Source organism: Rhinopithecus roxellana, chromosome 5, assembly GCF_007565055.1.
Source record: "Rhinopithecus roxellana isolate Shanxi Qingling chromosome 5, ASM756505v1, whole genome shotgun sequence".
NCBI classification, from domain to species: Eukaryota; Metazoa; Chordata; class Mammalia; order Primates; family Cercopithecidae; genus Rhinopithecus; species Rhinopithecus roxellana.
This window is the reverse complement of record NC_044553.1, coordinates 158,812,470-158,829,966: the sequence shown is the minus strand read 5'-3', so window position 1 is coordinate 158,829,966 and position 17,497 is coordinate 158,812,470. Positions and strand designations below refer to the sequence as shown.

General features: G+C 48.2%; 1 protein-coding gene across 1 annotated transcript in view; it reads right to left on the bottom strand.

The window, feature by feature from the left end:
- The window catches only part of YY1 (YY1 transcription factor), a 45,596-nt gene extending 28,621 nt beyond the window's left edge, over positions 1-16,975 (bottom strand). The window contains exon 1 of the mRNA XM_030931020.1: positions 16,044-16,975. Within this exon, the coding sequence (XP_030786880.1) occupies positions 16,044-16,722 (679 nt within the window). The 5' untranslated portion in view covers positions 16,723-16,975. The remainder of the gene's footprint in view (positions 1-16,043) is intronic.
- Positions 16,976-17,497: the final 522 nt, after the last annotated feature.

Sequence of the window (17,497 nt, the reverse complement as noted above, 5' to 3'; positions counted from 1 at the left end):
CCCACCTCAGCCTCCCAAAGTGCTGGGATTACAGGCATGAGCCACTATGCCTGGCCCTCCCACACTTGTAAACAATATCAGTTTCTTGCCTTAAAAAAAAAAAATCTTCCATCCTGTCTAACACAGTGAAACCCCGTCTCTACTAAAAATACAAAAACTAGCCGGGCGAGGTGGTGGGCGCCTGTAGTCCCAGCTACTCGGGAGGCTGAGGCAGGAGAATGGCAGTAAACCCGTGAGGCGGAGCTTGCAGTGAGCTGAGATCCGGCCACTGCACTCCAGTCCGGGCCACAGAGCGAGACTCCGCCTCAAAAAAAAAAAAAAAAAAAAAAAAAAAAATCTTTTGTTGGTCTAAGTTTGAAATAATTTTTGTGGTTATTGTACGTTCTCGTAAGATACAGATTTAAGACACACATTATCACGTTTATGACTTATTCCTTAAAAAACAGTGTTTCCTACAAGGAAGATAACTAGAGCAACTCTCTGAAGACCAGTGCACAGAAATTGTGAAGAGGGTCAACAAGAAAATGTAAGAAAATAGGCTGGCTGGGCACAGTGGCTCACATCTGTAATCCTAGCACTTTTGGAGGCCAAGGCGGGTGGATCACGAGGTCAGGATTGTTTGAGACCAGTCTGGCCAACATAGTGAAACCCCATCACTACTAAAAATACAAAAAAAAAAAAAAAAAAAAAAAAAAAAAAATTAGATGGGCGTGGTGGCAGGCATCTGTAATCCCAGCTACTTGGGAGGCTGAGGCAGGAGAATCGCTTGAACCCGGGAGGCGGATGTTGTAGTGATCCGAGATCACACCACTGCACTCCAGCCCAGGCGACAGTGTGAGACTTCAACTCAAAAAAAGAAAAAAAGAAAGGAAAAAAGAAAAAAGTAAAAAAGAAAATAGGCTGGGCCTGGTGGCTCGCACCTGTAATCTTAGCACTTTGGGAGGCCAAAGCGGGCTGATCACCCAAGGTCAGGAGTTCAAGACCAGTCTGGCCAACATGGCAAAAATCCATCTCTACAAAAGTTAGCAGGCATGGTGGCACACGCTTGTAATTCCAGCTACTCGGGAGACTGAAGCAAACGAATCGCTTGAACCTGGGAGGTAGAGATTACAGTAAGCTGAAAGTGTGCCACTGCACTCCAGCCTGGGTGACAGAGTAAGACTCCATCTCAAAAAAAAGGAAAGGACAGGATAGGAAAGGAAAAGAAATGAATCATACAGGAAAAAAATCAAGCTGCAAAGAAGACTTCTAGAGAAACGACAAAAGACACTAGCTTTTGTTCCCAGAAGAAACCAAAAGGACAATATTTGACCTGCCTCATTTTCAAAAGCTGGACACACAGTAAAGCAATATATTAAATAATATCAATATTTGCTATCATTTGGCCATTTTACGAATTTTTGCAAAAAGAAAATCAGAAGTTTCTACCAGATAGAATAAAAATTTATGATGCTACAAAAGCAGCTAGTAATTTTTATTTATTACATTACAGGCCATACATACACATAAATTTCTTTATTCAAAAAAATATCTCGGCCAGGTGCGGTGGCTCATGCCTATAATCCCAGCACTCTGGGAGGCCGAGGTGGGAGAATTGCTTGAACCTGAGAGGCAGAGGTTGCAGTGAGCCGAGATTACGCCACTGCATTCCAGGCTGGGTAACAGAGCGAGACTCCGTCTCAAAAAATAAAAAAGACGAGCCTGGCTAACATGGCAAAACTCCATTGCTACTAAAAATACCATTCTCCCTTCATAATTACTACTGAAAAAAATTTACTACATAGAGGAGAGTGTTTACTGATCCACTATGAATGTCAAATTATGCTATGATGTTACTGATTTCTATTGACTAGCAATGGGGTACTATCAAATGTACATCTAGGTAAAACATGTTCAGGAAGCAAATATCTAAATCTGCTTTAAAAATTGTCTGGAGACACTATAGGTCATTAAAAATTGTTGTATATCTATTCCTTGCTGAGTTTCCCTTGAGGACAGGACCTAACGATCCCTTTTATTGTTTCACAGGACATAATTAACCCTTATTAAAAGTCTCTATGGGTTTCTTTCTTTCTTTTCCTTTGAGACAGGGTCTCACTCTGTTGCCCAGGCTAGAGTGCAGTGGCACTATCACTGCTCAAAGCAGCCTCGACCTCCCTGGCTCCAGTGTTCCTCCAGCAACCCCATTCCACCAGTAGTTGAGACCACAGGTGCACCACACCACCACACCCAGTTGATTTTTTTTTTTTCCTGGTGGAGATGGGGTCTCACTATGGTGCCCAAGCTAGTCTTGAACTCCTGGGTTCAAGCGATCCTCCTGCCTTGGCTTCCCAAATCCCTGGGTTTAGAGGTGTGAGCCACCATGCCTGGCCTGAAATGGGTTTCTTTAACCAATATAACTTAAGTTTATGATTGTTAATTACCAGAACACAACTGGGCAAGGCAAATTAAAGCCAAATCTCAGAATTCCTATTTGGAAAAAGCTGAGAATACAAGTCACTGATTCAAGGGGGTAAGGTGATGTGGGCAACCATCATGTTAGGAACTTCTACCCACAACTGTCCATTAGGTGACTACAGTGCTCACTAATACTCTGGCTAAATGCAATGACCTAAAACAACTAGACCAAGACTAAATTGGCCTAAGATACAACGCGTGGAAAAACAAAATCTAGCCAACACTAGTCATATATGGGGAAGGACAATTAACTCACATTTAATAGTTTCTATTTCTGCATATGGTACTATTCAAAAGGTTGAAGGTATTATATAAATAAACCCCTGGCCCATCCCAATCTCCCAGCTGCTCAGTTTCCTTCTATGTTACCAAAGCAATAATCACTCCCAGTCTAGTTTGAGGAGCAAAGCAAAAGACTGAGTTTGTAGACTCCAATTTCCAGTCAAAAAGATATAATTAAGGAACTAAATAAATGGAAAGGTGAGAAGCACTCTACAAGTCCAGAGAAGTAAAAAGACGGAGTCTCACCTCCCCTCCAAGCTCCAAGCAAAGTGCTTTTCTCAGTGTCTAGTAAAAGGTACTCAATACAATTTACCCTCCTGCGTTCCTCTTGTGACCTATCTAAGCCCAGTCCACTCTCCAAAATCCAAATTAAGGTATCTTCCCTTCAAGAAGCCATTCGTTCCTGTCACTCCAGCCTCCACTGTTTTTTTTTTTTTTTTTTTTGAGACAGAGTCCCGCTCTGTCTCCCAGGCTGGAGTGCAGTGGCAAGATCTCGGCTCACTGCAAGCTACTCCTCCTGGGTTCACACCATTGTCCTGTAATTTTTTTGTACTTTTAGTAGAACGGGGTTTCACCCTGTTAGCCAGGATGGACCTCATGATCCGCCCGCCCCCTCCCAAAGTGCTGGGATTACAGGCCTGAGCCACCATACCCGGCCCAGCCTCCACTCTTTTTTTTTTTTTGAGACGGCGTCTCGCTCTGTCGTCCAGGCTGGAGTGCAGTGACCAGATCTCAGCTCACTGCAAGCTCCGCCTCCCGGGTTCCCGCCATTCTCCTGCCTCAGCCTCCCTAGTAACTGGGACCACAGGCGCCCGACACCTCGCCCGGCTAGTTTTTTTGTATTTTTTAGTAGAGACGGGGTTTCACCGTGTTAGCCAGGATGGTCTCGATCTCCTGACCTCGTGATCCGCCCGTCTCGGCCTCCCAAAGTGCTGGGATGACAGGCGTGAGCCACCACACCCGGCCCCAGCCTCCCCTCTTAACCTTGCCTGGTTTCCTCATTTATTAAACAATAAGGCCAGGCACAGGAGCTCACACCTATAATCCCTGCACTTTAGGAAGGCGAGGCAGGAAGATCTCTTGAGGCCAGTAATTAAGAGACCCGCCTGAGCAACAAAGAGAGACCCTGCTCTCTACAAAGAAATAAAGAAAGAGATGGCTTAAGCCTGTAATCCCAGCACTTTGGGAGGCCAAGACGGGCAGATCACGAGGTCAGGAGATCAAGACCATCCTGGCTAACATGGTGAAACCCCGTCTCTACTAAAAAATACAAAAAAAAAAGCTAGCCGGGCGAAGTGGCCGGCGCCTGTAGTCCCAGCTACTCGGGAGGCTGAGGCAGGAGAATGGCGGGAACCCGGGAGGCGGAGCTTGCAGTGAGCTGAGATCCGGCCACTGCACTCCAGCCTGGGCGACAGAGCAAGACTCCGTCTCAAAAAAAAAAAAAAAAAAAAAAAAAAAAAAGAAATAAAGAGAGGGAAAGGGGGGAGGGGAGGAAGGATACCACCAATCTTACAAGGCTGAAACAAGGTAATGTGTTAAATGTCAACCATCATGTCTGGGAAATTCAGTAGTGTGCAAAAAAAAAAAAGGCACATTTATTCCACTTCCCCTCTCTCCTAGTTTTAAGGGGGGACAGTAGGATCTTGCGCCTTGCACAGTTAATAGGGACTTGCCAAGGTCAGGGGGTGCTAGCACATGTATTAGTTTCCTAATTTGGTGGTTTGAAACAACAGGAATCTATTCTCTTCTAGTTCTAGAGGCCAGCAGTGAGAATCAGTTTCAGAGCTATAAAGTCATTGTGTGGGTTCCTTCTGGAGGCTTCAGTGGAGAACCTGGTCCCTCACATATTCTAGCTTCTGAAGGCTGCCTACATTCCTTGACCTCTTCTCTTTACCTCACTCCAACCTCTTGCACCTCTCCTATTTCCTCTTTGGCAGTCAATCTCCCACTGCCTTCCTGTGAATACAAGGACATTGTGTGATTACATTTGGTACCCACCTGGATAATCCAGGCTACTCTCCCTATTCCAAGAGCCTTGGTTTAATCACACTTGCAAATAAGGTTAACACTCACAGGTTCCAAGAATTAGGATCTGGCCATCTTGGGAGTCGTCATTCAGTCAACCACAGTATGTTAATCAGAAAAATCAAAGGCCTTATATATTATTTCTCTCTCTCTCTTTTCTTTTTGAGGCAGAATCTCACTATGTCATCATCCAGGTTGGAGTGGAGCTCACTGCAGCCTTGACCTCCGGTGCTCAGGTGATTCTCCCACGTCAGCCTCCTGGGTAGCTGGGGCCACAAGCACATGCCACCATGCTTGTTTTTTTTTTTTAATTTTCTGTGGAGACAAGGTCTCACTATGTTGCCCAGGTTGGTCTCAAACTCCTGGCCTCAGATCCTTCCACCTCAGTCTCCCAAAGTGCACCATGCCCAGTCATGTTCTATAATACATTTTTTAGGCATCTCTAAGAGAGCACTGTGAAATTTGTCACTACGTTGGCTGAAAAATGCCAGCACTACCACTCAGTGGCCCCCTTCATACACGAAGGAATTCATTCCTAAGAAATGCTTTATTTACTCAGAATTAATATCAGATAAAGGTAATATAAGTTCCTTTTTTATCTTGACTGCCAGGAACCTCATTAGAGTTGATGGTAATTTTTCCTGTGATCCCGATCTTCTATTTTCACCTTCACCAACTGACATATTTATCTACGTATGTATGTATGCATGCATGCACGTGTTTGGCTATATTTTGTTTCTCCACACCTCCTATCTTAGGCCACTCTAGGTTACTTCTGGCAAAAAAGACAAAACAGAGTCACAGCTGCCATCAGCTGACCTTTCACTGAAATAGGGGAGAGCTAAACATTTATGATTCACTGCTAGGCAATAGGTAAAAATCAGACATAGGTTGTTTCCCAGTTTTTCTACTAATAAAGACCTTAAGAAACGATACTATCCTTTATTAAGTACCTGTTTCATTCTGGCAACTATCACATTTCTCAATCCAAACACTATCTTTAAGGTATTAAACCCTATGTTTTTGGCTGAAGAAACTGACCTCAGAAATGACAAGCAATGTATCTAAAGAGCAGTAAGTAGGCCAGGCGCCGTGGCTCACGCCAGTAATCCCAGCACTTTGGGAGGCTGAGGCAGGCAGACCACCTGAGGCCAGGAGTTCAAGATCAGTCTGACCAACATGGAGAAACCCTGTCTCTACTAAAAATACAAAATTAGCCAGGTGTGGTGGTGAATGCCTGTGATCCCAACTAATCGGGAGGCTGAAGCAGGAGAATTGCTTGAACCTGGGAGGTGGAGGTTGTGGCAAGCCGAGATTGCACCACTGCACTCCAGCCTGAGCAACAAGAACAAAACTCCATCTCAAAAAAAAAAAAAAAAAAAAAAAGGCCAGGTGCGGTGGCTCGTGCCTGTATTCCCAGCACTTTGGGGGGCCAAGGTGGGCGGATCACAAGGTCGGGAGTTCGAGAGCAGCCTGGCCAAAATGGTGAAACCCCATCTCTACTAAAAATACAAAAATTAGCTGGGCGTGGTGGCAGGAGCCTGTAGTCCCAGCTACTCTGGAGGCTGAGGTAGGAGAATCGCTTGAACCTGGGAGGCGGAGATTGCAGTGAGCTGAGATCGTGCCACTGCACTCCAGTCTGGGCGACAGCAAGACTCCATCTCAGACCAAAAAAAAAAAAAAAAAAAAAAAGCGGTTAAGTAGCAAAGCTGAGATTTGAATTGAGAATTGACTCTAAAGCCCATGCTGCTTCTAAAACAGTACGCTTCTCCACCTTCTCTCGATCCCTAATACTTCTTTTCCACCAATACAGGAATAGACCAAAATAGCATTTTGGCATAAGCCCTGATTCTGCCTTACAGTACAAATTCCATCCATTCATTTACTCAATATTCAAAGTTCAATACTCTCCTGAAAAGACAGATCCTGACACCAAACAACAGCTTCTTGCACAGCAATGGCAGCCACTTTCCCTGACTCACAGATCTTCTATTTGAAGAGGGGAATTAATTTATGCAAGAAAGCTGGGCACTGTGGCTCACGCCTGTAATCCCAGAACTTTGGAGGCTGATGCACTTGAGGTCAGGAGTTCGAGACCAGCCTGGCCAACATGGTGAAACCCCATCTCTACTAAAAGTACAAAAATTAGCCGGGTGTGGTGGTGCACACCTGTAATCCCAGCTACTCAGGAGGCTGAGGCAGGAGAATCGCTTGAACCCAGGAGGTGAAGGTTGCAGGTGAGCCGAGATCGTGCCACTGCACTCCAGCCTGGGCAACAGAGCAAAACTCTTGTCTACAAAAAAAAAAAAAAAATTACACGAGAAAGAGTCCATCACAAATAACCATTTATATTGTTTTAATGCTTAACCATATCTGAAACCACTGTGTAAAACTAAAGTAACTGAACGGCTATTAAGAATTTAACGTGGCTGGGCGTGGTGGCTAATGCCTATAATCCCAGGACTTTGGGAGGCGGAGGCGGGCAGATCACAAGGTCAGGAGATCAAGACCATCCTGGCTAGCACGGTGAAATCCTGTCTCTACTAAAAATACAAAAAATTAGCCGGGAGTGGTGGCAGGCACCTGTAGTCCCAGCTACTTGGGAGGCTGAGGCAGAAGAATGGTGTGAACCCGGGAGGTGGAGCTTGCAATGAGCTGAGATCACGCCACTGCACTCCAGCCTGGGTGACAGAGTGAGACTCCGTCTCAAAAAAACAAAAAAAAAAAAAGAAAAAAAAAATTTTATTCAAGCTGGGTGGAGTGGCACACACCTCTAGTCCCAGCTACCAGGGAGGCTGAGATCGGAGAACCACTTGAGCCCAGGAGTTCAAGGATGTAGTGCACAATGATCACACCTGTGAATAACCAGTGCACTCCAGTCTGAGTAACACAGCAAGAACCTGTCTCAAAAATGTATTTTTTTGCTCAAGGGTTCCTAATATCTCATTTGCCAGGTCACCTTAAAATGGAAGACGCTTGCTTTAAGAAACTGAGTAGGCTGGGTACAGTAGCTCATGCCTGTAATCCCAGCACTTTGGGAGGCCGAAGTGGGTAGATGACTTGAGGTCAGGAGTTCAAGACCAGCCCTGGCCAACAAGGTAAAACCCGTCTCTACTAATACAAAAAATTAGCCGGGCATGGTGGTGCACACCTGTAATCCCAGCTACTCAGGAGGCTGAGGCAGGAAAATTGTTTGAACCTGGGAGGCAGAGGGTGCAGTGAGCCAGATCAAACCACTGTACTCCAGCCTGGGCGACACAGCAAAACTCTGTCCCCCAAAAAAAAAAAAAAAAAAGAAAGAAAGAAAGAAAGAAAGAAAGAAATTGAGTATATTGTTCTTTTTTTTTTTTTTTTTTTTTTTTTTTTTTTTTTTTTTTTTTTTTTTTTTTTTTTTGAGACGGAGTCTCACTCTGTCGCCCAGGCTGGAGTGCAGTGGCCGGATCTCAGCTCACTGCAAGCTCCGCCTCCCGGGTTCACGCCATTCTCCTGCCTCAGCCTCCCGAGTAGCTGGGACTACAGGCGCCCGCCAGGTCGCCCGGCTAGTTTTTTGTATTTTTAGTAGAGACGGGGTTTCACCATGTTAGCCAGGATGGTCTCGATCTCCTGACCTCGTGATCCGCCCGTCTCGGCCTCCCAAAGTGCTGGGATTACAGGCTTGAGCCACCGCGCCCGGCCTGAGTATATTGTTCTGTTCATAAAGGAATAGAATAAGGATACTGCTACCCCAACTCATTTTACAAAGATCCCAAGGTCAGTCCCCTCTAGAGAGGAAATATGATGCTGCTGGCTTTCTGTTCTTGATAATTATTCATGAAGTTAAACAGAACAGAACCTACTGAGAAGATACGTAGAACTAGGAAATGGCTTGGCTCCCCTTATGTGCTGTTATTAAAGTCCATCACACATGAAAAGGTGCAAGCCCATCCAACAGTCAGCTAACTTCTAAGATCTCCCTTGGCTCTTCCTAATACTCTACAGTAATTACATTAATGTTATTTTCTACATCCAAGCCATGATTCTGATAACCCTGTCTCTACAAAAAATTAGCCTGTGCCTGGTGGTGTCTGCCTACAGTCCCAGCTCTTGCGGGACTGAGGCAGGACTGCTTGAGCCCAGGAGGCTGAGGCTGCAATGAGCTGAGACTGTGCCACTGTACTCCAGACTGGGTGAGAAAGTGAGACCCTGTCTCAAAAACAAAAACAAAAAAAAAAAGGAAAATTCACTTTTGCTTACTCTTTCTATTGTAAGTAGTAACAGCACAAAGAGAATAAAAATGGTCACCTGAGCAGATCAAGAGTTAAACAAAAGAATGCAAATATTAAGTAATATCCATTGCAATAACTGTTTTGCTAATATAAGTTTCCCAGCCTTAAAACAGACTGACCTTGTTAAGCAGGTTTCAAAAACAAAATAGAATGCCTTTTGTAAATATCCACCTAGGAGCCCGACATGGATGTTTTAAAAAATTTACCCTCTTCCAAAAGCCTAAAATTCTAACTGTAGATAGGACAGGAACCCTGACCTTTTCCTGATATGAATTTTTCTTTGCCCAGTAGGGGGAGTCAGTTGTTGATAGTGGCAGGGAAAAGGCAAGGTTAACCTGGAGTAGAGTCTGACAGCACAAGAGGTTTTATTAGGAAGCTAAACTTTTCAGAGCTACCAGATCAGGATTCGAGATCTATGACTTAGGCTGCCCTATGTAGGTCATGAGGTTGAAGTGATTACTTTGGAGGGCTTTTTGAGCTTGGCTCCATGGAAGTTCATGTTTATTCCATCTCTACTTAGTGATAAATAGCACAGTTTTTACCGGGGAGGGAGGGTGTGAAAAACCCAGAGGAATGGCAAACGGTCATGACTAGTGATTTTTGGCAAACCTGCATCTTCCGAACCTATAAAATTGAGAAAAATTCAATGCATTTCAACTGCCTTGCATTAACTGATTTTATATTAATCGCTTTCTGGTCTTAAAGATTTTGCTTAATCCAGCACAAGCCGCTTCTCTATTCAGTGTAACAGAATAATAATAATTATTTTTGCCTCTCCTTCAGCAGTTTAATTTGTCTGCTCTCAGAAGGTCACAGCTCAGGTGAGGTCTCACCACCCCATATCCCAACAAGGTCCAAGCAAGAGTTCTCCACCCGGAACATGAGGCCGACCTGGGCACACCAGGGGAGGGACTTGACTCCCAGGCGTGAAGGAGGTGCCACTCAGCTGCCAGCACTTTGAGAAGGCACAGGTGCCCCTGCAACCCAAGCTGTACTGACTGGCAGGGGACAGAATGGGAGGAATACTGTCCCCACACCTGTGCTATCCTCATTAGCCACTGGGCAGGCAGTATGCACATGCTGGCCTCGCCTCACAAAACCCATGTATGGAAATGGAAACGGGGTGGGGGTGACCATGGACATGCTGGCTTGTTCCCAGGATTCCAGACATCTATGTAGCAGTTTATACACATGGCAGTGCAACTTATGCTCTGAATTAAAATATCAACAGCCTTAGAGAGGGTCAGTTTCTCACCACCTGAAATCTCAAGATTTTAAAATCACCTAGATTTATCTCTGAACTAAACGTTTTAAATTTCAGTTTTTATCATTATCTTCCCTATTAAATGCAATGGTTAAGTGGCTTAGTCTATAATTAACTAAGTTATAAAACAGTTGTTCCTGGGTGGGTGCGGTAGCTCACATCTGTAATCCCAGCACTTTGGGAGGCTGGGGTGGGAGGATCGCCTGAGGTCAGGAGTTCGAGACCAGCCTGGTCAACATGGAGAAACCCAGTCTCTACTAAAAATACAACAATTAGCCAGGTGTGGTGGCACATCCCAGCTACTTGGGAGGCTGAGGGAGGAGAATTGCTTGAATCTTGGAGGCAGAAGTTGCAGTGAGCCGAGATTGTGTCATTGCACTCCAGCCTGGGCGACAGAGCGACACTTCGCCTCAAACAAACAAACAAAAAACCCCACAACAACTGTTACTCCTATGTAATAGCATTAATATCTACGGAAAAAATATATAGTACTGTGCCCAAATCTGTCAACACTGAAATGTTTAATTATATATAGTGAAAAAGGCCAAAGTAAACACTGGCATTAAAGCAACTGATTAAGATTATTCAAAACATAGTTGAAGCTGAGTGTCTGTAGTCCCAGCTACTCAGGAATTTGAGGCGAGAAGATAGTCTGAGCCCAGGAATTTAAGGCCAGCTTAGGCAACAAGGCAAGACCCCATCTCTAATTTAAAAAGCAACAACTAAAAAACTCCCAGATGCACAGAGTTCTCTTGACACATTAAACAGCTAAGCATATTCATTCAGGTTAAATATAGAAGAAACTGGCCAGTGCAGTGGCTCACGCCTGTAATCCCAGCACTTTTGGGAGGCTGAGGCAAGCGGATCACCAGGTCAGGAGATGGAGACCATCCTGGCTAACACGGCGAAACCCTGTCTCTACTAAAAATACAAAAAAATTAGCCGGGCATGGCCGCAGGCGCCTATAGTCCCAGCTACTCTGGAAGTTGAGGCAGGAGAATGGTGTGAACCTGGGAGGCAGAGCTTGCAGTGAACCACTGCACTCCAGCCTGGGTGACAGAGCGAGACTCCGTCTCAAAAATAAACAAATAAAGAAGAAACTAAACATTTGTGTGAGAATTAAAAATTTAGGAAAAAAATAAAGAGGTCAGGCGCAGTAGCTCACACCCATAATCCCATCACTCTGGAAGGCTGAGGCAAGAGTATTGCTGGAGCCCAGGAGTTTGAGACCAATCTGGGCAACATAAGGAGACCCCATGCCTGAAAAAAATTAAAATATTAGCCTGTGGTCCCAGCTGCTTGGAAGGCTGAGGTGGGAGGATTGCTTCAGCCTGGGAGGTTGAGGCCCACTGCACTCTAGCCTGGGTGAAAGAATGAGACCCTGTCTCAAAAAAAAAAAGCGGGAGATGTCGAGGGGCAGGTAGGTGGGTAATCCCAACACTTTGGGAGGCTGAGGTGGGTGAATCGCCTGAGATCAGGAATTCAAGACCAGCTTGGCCAACATGGCGAAACCTCGTCTCTACCAAAAATACAAAAATATTAGGTGGGCATGGTGGCACGTGCTACTTGGAAGGCGGAGGTTGCAGTGAGCCAAGATCTCTCCACTGCACTCAAACCTGGGTGACAGGGTGAGACACTCATCTCAAAAAAAAAAAAAAAAAAAGCCAATCTCTTAAGGATCCCGTAAGGCCTAAAACTACTAAAAAACTATTAGATTCCTATGCTGATATTACATTCAAAAGATGCCTGCCAGAGTGTTGTTACTGTGGGAAATTAAAGGAAGATGGCATTCAAGCAAAAGAAACCCATTTGGTTTCCAGAAATATGCTGACTCCCACTTTTTTTTTTTTTTGACACAGTGTCTCACTCTCATCCAGGCTGGATGGAGTACAGTGGTGTAATCACCGCTGACTTGCAGCCTCGATTTCCCAGGCTCAGGTGATCCTCCCACCTCAACCTACCAAGTAGCTGGGACTGACTACAGGAATGTGCCACCATGACTGGCTAATTTTTTTTTTTCTGTTTATTTTTTATTTTTTTTTCTTCCCAAAGCGGAGTCTCACTATATTGTCGAGGTTCGTCTAGAACTCCTGGGCTCAAGTGATCCTCCTGCCTTGGCCTCCCAGAGTTCTGGGACTACAGGTGTGAGCCACTGCACCCAGCCTGATTTTTTTGTTTTTTAAACCAAGAGGGTCTAAGAAGTAACTAGACCCTCAGGGAATACCCTGTATGTACAACTGTTTTTATAAGTACTTCAAGTAACTCAGCTTGGGGCTTATGCAAAACTGTTACTTCACGGTTCATTCCAAACTAAGGGGCTATTTTAGTGAAACTATAGTGTAGTTAAAACCTTCATGCCTAGGATCAAATGAGATCATACATGAAAGCAGTAATGCTGCCCACCATGCTCAACCCGTATGTACACACACATACAGATTTATCCAACAATTAACCCACTTTCACATTTCTCCACGTTATGGAATTATACTGACTATATCATGTCATTTCAGTTCTGAAGATGAAATCATTTTCAGAATTTGAACTTGGGAAATGCAGAGTTATCCATAAGCTCTTTAGCTTCTCTTTAGTAATAATTCCAAATCACAAGGAAAAGGGGGATAGTTTACCACAAAACACATGTCTGACAAACAGACAATCCTATGTTACTGCCATCAAATATTTATAACCACCTTTATGCACAGCATACTCTACCACACTAACTAGACAACCAACGCTTTAAAGAAATGGACATTATAGCCAGGGGTGGTGGTGGACACCTGTAATCCCAGCTACTTGGGAGGCTGAGACATGAGAATCGCTTGAACCTGGGAGGTGAAGATTGCAGTAAGCCAAGATCATAACACTGCACTCCAGCCTGGGTGACAGAGCAAGACTCTGTATCAAATTAAAAAAAAAAAAAAAGAAAAGAAATGGATGTGAAAACAACCCCAAACTGTGCCACCTTAAAAGCAGCCACTTGGCCAAGGGGCGGTGGCTCACGCCTGTAATCCCAGCACTTTGGGAGGCCAAGGCAGGCGGATCACGAATTCAGGAGATTGAGACCATCCTGGCTAACACAGTGAAACGCTGTCTCTACTAAAAATACAAAAAATTAGCCGGGCATGGTGGCGGGCGCCTGTAGTTCCATCTACTCCGGAGGCTGAGGCAGGAGAATGGCATGAACCTGGGAGGCGGAGCTTGCAGTGAGCAGAGATCTCGCCACTGCACTCCAGCCCCTGGGCAACAGAGCGAGACTCCCTCCAAAAAAAACAAAAAACAAAAAACAAAAATAAACAAACAAACAAAAAAAAAAACTTGCACAGGGGAAGTAATGACTTTTAAAATGCTCACTTAATTGTAAATTGACTTCCATCAGTCAAGCCCCTCAGACTTTCTCCCCTAACTGGCTGACCTAACACATAGCACTTCAGCACGCAAAGCCACACATTACCAAGTTCTCTGGATGTGGAAAAGTGGACCAGTAATTTGTTAAAATGCAGAACATGTAAAAGTATGCTGGTTTTCTAAATTACTCTAATTCCACACACTATGAGAAGAAAATCAGTTTATTTTTAAGTGGTTAATGTATCTTTATCTAAATATCTAATTTCAAATCATATTCTGAATTCTGCAAATTAATCAGTAACTAAAACCCCCATCCCTTACTCACTGTTAATAACAAAAAAAAAAATGCCCCCCCTTTTTCTTTTCTTTTTTTTTTTTTTGAGACAGTCTCGTTCTGTCGCCCAGGCTGGAGTGTAGTGGTGCAATCTCGGCTCACTGTTAACCTCTGCTTCCTGGGTTCAACCGATTCTCCTGCCTCAGCCTCCCAAGAAGCTGAGATTACAGGCGTCCACCACCAAGCCCGGCTAATTTTTGTATTTTTAGTAGAGACGGGGTTTCACTATGATGGCCAGCTCGTCTCGAACTTCTGACATCAAGTGATCCGCCAGCCTCAGCCTCCCAAGTACAGGCGTGAGCCACCGCGCCCTGCCAAAACCATTGACTTTCAGTTCCAACATGATCAGTGTGTAATCTCTTGAGCTACCAAAATACATGGAAGTTATCTTTTCATAACCATTAAGTACTAAAGTATTCATGCTTCATTTAAACACAGTTTCTGCTAAACTCAAACTACTATGAATTCTACAACGCACCCACTGGATGCAGGACAGCGCCTGTTAGCACTTCCTATTAGATTTTGACAGCTCCTAAGTCCCTTTGCTCAGGCCTCTTTCAATCACAGATCCTTCCAGCTGTAGTTGTCTCACCTTGAGGCTTTCACCAGATACATACAATCTAGCTTTTTCAGTCCAGCGTTTTCATTTGTTTCATTCATTCCTCTGAATTTTAACGATCTTTTAATACTCAAAGGTCACCATATTTTGAGTCTCCATTCAGTTCTGAGAATTTATGAAATAGCTTTAAAGTAATTATAGGGGAAGGGACTCCACCGCTTATATGGAGTACTAAACGTAACCATCACAGGCGTTAGATTAACTACGATGGCAGGATTATTCTCAGTCTATTTAGTATCTCAGCAATTTAGCTAGGTAGCATATGAATATACTAATAGAACACCCTAAAAAACAGCATTGAATAATTGCCTTTGTTAAGTAAAAACAAAGATTTTACACATGCAGATAGGATCCTTTTGCCGTAGATGGGTTTTCCGGCCTTCGTTAAAAGTAGTATTAAAACAGTAAAACAAAACCCAAAAAAAACTCGTTTTCTAGAATCTTTCTTTTCGTGGGGAAAATAGATACCTTTCTACAAAGTAAAAAGCATAGAGGCTTAAAATTAAACTACCCGATTTTATTTACGGGCAAATGTCCACAGTTGAGTAAACTAACCCAATCTACTCACAAAGAGCTAAATACTTGAGGGGAAAAAAAAAAGCTTTCCCAAAACGTAAGTGACTAAGAATTATCCGCTAAGATTCACAGGCCCTTCCCACTAGGTACCGCAGGAAGACTAAAGGGCCAGGAATTCGCTGGCAACGGCGGTGACAGGCTACGACTGACGCTCGGAGCCCGCACACGCGAGCCCTACGTGCAGCCCCAAGTCCCGCCCCGCAGCAAACGACGCCTCGGGCCAGCGTGACCGCCGGGGCAGGGTCCAGCCCGGCGCTGGGTGGGCGGGGAAAAAGGAGGCCGGAGGCGCCCACGCGTGGCACGACCCCCCTTCTGGAAGGTGCCTCCCGGGAGCAGTTGGGAGTCCGGGGAAGTTGGGGCCGGGCGGGGCAAGAGCCCGCGGCGCCCTCCAGCGGCCGGCGGGCTAACGGCAGCGCCGGGAGGGGGCGCGCGTCCCGGAGGCAGCAATCCCTGGCCCGCGAGGCCGCGGCGCAGCCCCGCCAACGCCCGCCCGCCTCCCGCCCGGGCCGGGGGCGCGCGGCTGCCACCACAACGGGCCGGCGGGCGCGCCCGTTGATGCGGGCGCCGGGGAGCGAGCGCGCCGGCCCCTCCCCCAGCCGTCCCCGCCCCGCGCGGCGCTTCCCCCTCTCGGAGAAACTACGCCATTGCGGCCTAGCCGGGCGGCGCCGGCCCCTCCCCCCGCGGCCCGCCGCCATCTTCGCGGCCCGCCGCCGGCCGCCGCCGCCGCCGCGCCCCCGCCGCCGCACGGCCCGCCATCTTTTGGGGCCGCCATACTTGCCCTGGCGAAGAAGATGGCGGCGCCCATCACACACATAAAACATGGCTTCCCTTCAAAACAAAAACATCCCGGGGCCGGGGCGCGCGGCCGGCGCTCACCTGAGGACCACATGGTGACCGAGAACTCGCCCTCCAGGGTCTTGATCTGCACCTGCTTCTGCTCCCACTTCTTGTTGCCCGGGTCGGCGCCGCCGCCGCCCGCCGCGCCGGCCCCGCCGCTGAGGTAACTCTTCTTGCCGCTCTTCTTGCCGCCGCCCTTCTTGACGCGGCCGCCGCCCGACGACGAGGAGCCGCCGCCACCGCTCTTGCCGGCCGCCGCCACGGTGACCAGCGTCTGCTCAATGTAGTCGTCGTCGCCGCCGGCCGGCGCGGGCACCGGGATGAGGATCTGATCCTCGAAGCCGTCCTCGGCGCGCAGCCCGTCCGAGTCGTCGCCGCCCACCACCTCCTCGCGCGTCTGCACCAGGATCACCTCCTGGTGGTGGTGCACCTGGGTCGGGTCGTCGGTGACCAGCGGCTGCAGCGCGATCATGGGCGGGTGGTGGTGGTGGTGATGGTGGTGGTGGTGGTGGCCGGCGTGCCCGTGGCCGCCCCCGCCGCCGTGGTCGCCGCCGCCGCCGTCCTCGTCGTCTTCGTCCTCCTCCTCCTCCTCGCCCACCACTGTGGTCTCGATGGTCTCCACCGGGATGGTCTCCACCTCGATCTCGTGCAGCTCCACGATCTCGGCCGGCATCTCCGAGCCGTCCGTGGCGATGTAGAGGGTGTCGCCCGAGGCCATGGCTGAGAGCTCCGCCGCCACGGCCGCGGCGGCCTCGGCTCCTCGGCTGCGGGCGGGCGGGCGAGGAGGCGGCCGGCCGTGGGGAAGGAAGGCAGAGGGAGGAAGGCGGCGAGCGGGCGGGGGGAGAGGGGGCGGGCGGCGGGGGAAGGGGCGGGCGCGGCGGCCGCGGCGGCGGCGGGGCTTCCCCGCCTCCCTCGCCTCGGTGCGCCCCGCGCTCGCTCGGCCGCTGCTCGTCCCAGCTCCCCGCCTCGCCTCGCCGCAACCGCCCGCCCTGGCCGCGCCTCCTCCCGCCCTCCGGGCCGGCGCTCCGCTTCCCCCTTCCTCCTGCGCCTCCGCCTCCTTCCACACAAATACCAACTCCTCAACCCGAGCCCAGATCTCGCCGCCGCCGCCGCCGCCACACTCTGCTTGGGCCCGGCCTCGCGAGACTTCCGCGCTGGCCTCAGCCCGCCCCGCCTGGCTGCCACTCGCCCGCTCGCCCTCTCGATTCTCCCTCTCGGCCAATCGATCTATCCGCTGGCCTCCGCGGCCCCGCCTACTCGCCGGGCTCCTCCCGGATTGGGGCCGGTGGGACCGGGGGCGGGGCGGCTCGCACGCGCGCAGGCTGGCCCGCGGCGCGTGACGTCAGCGCGCCGCCGCCGCAGCCGCCGCCCGGAGTCGCGCGGCTCCCGCCCTTCACGGTGCTACAGCCACAAAACACGCCGCCTCGGGCCGGGGCCGCACTCGGGAGCGGGGCGTCGCCGCTGCAGCCGCCGCCTTGGGAGCCGGTGAGCGG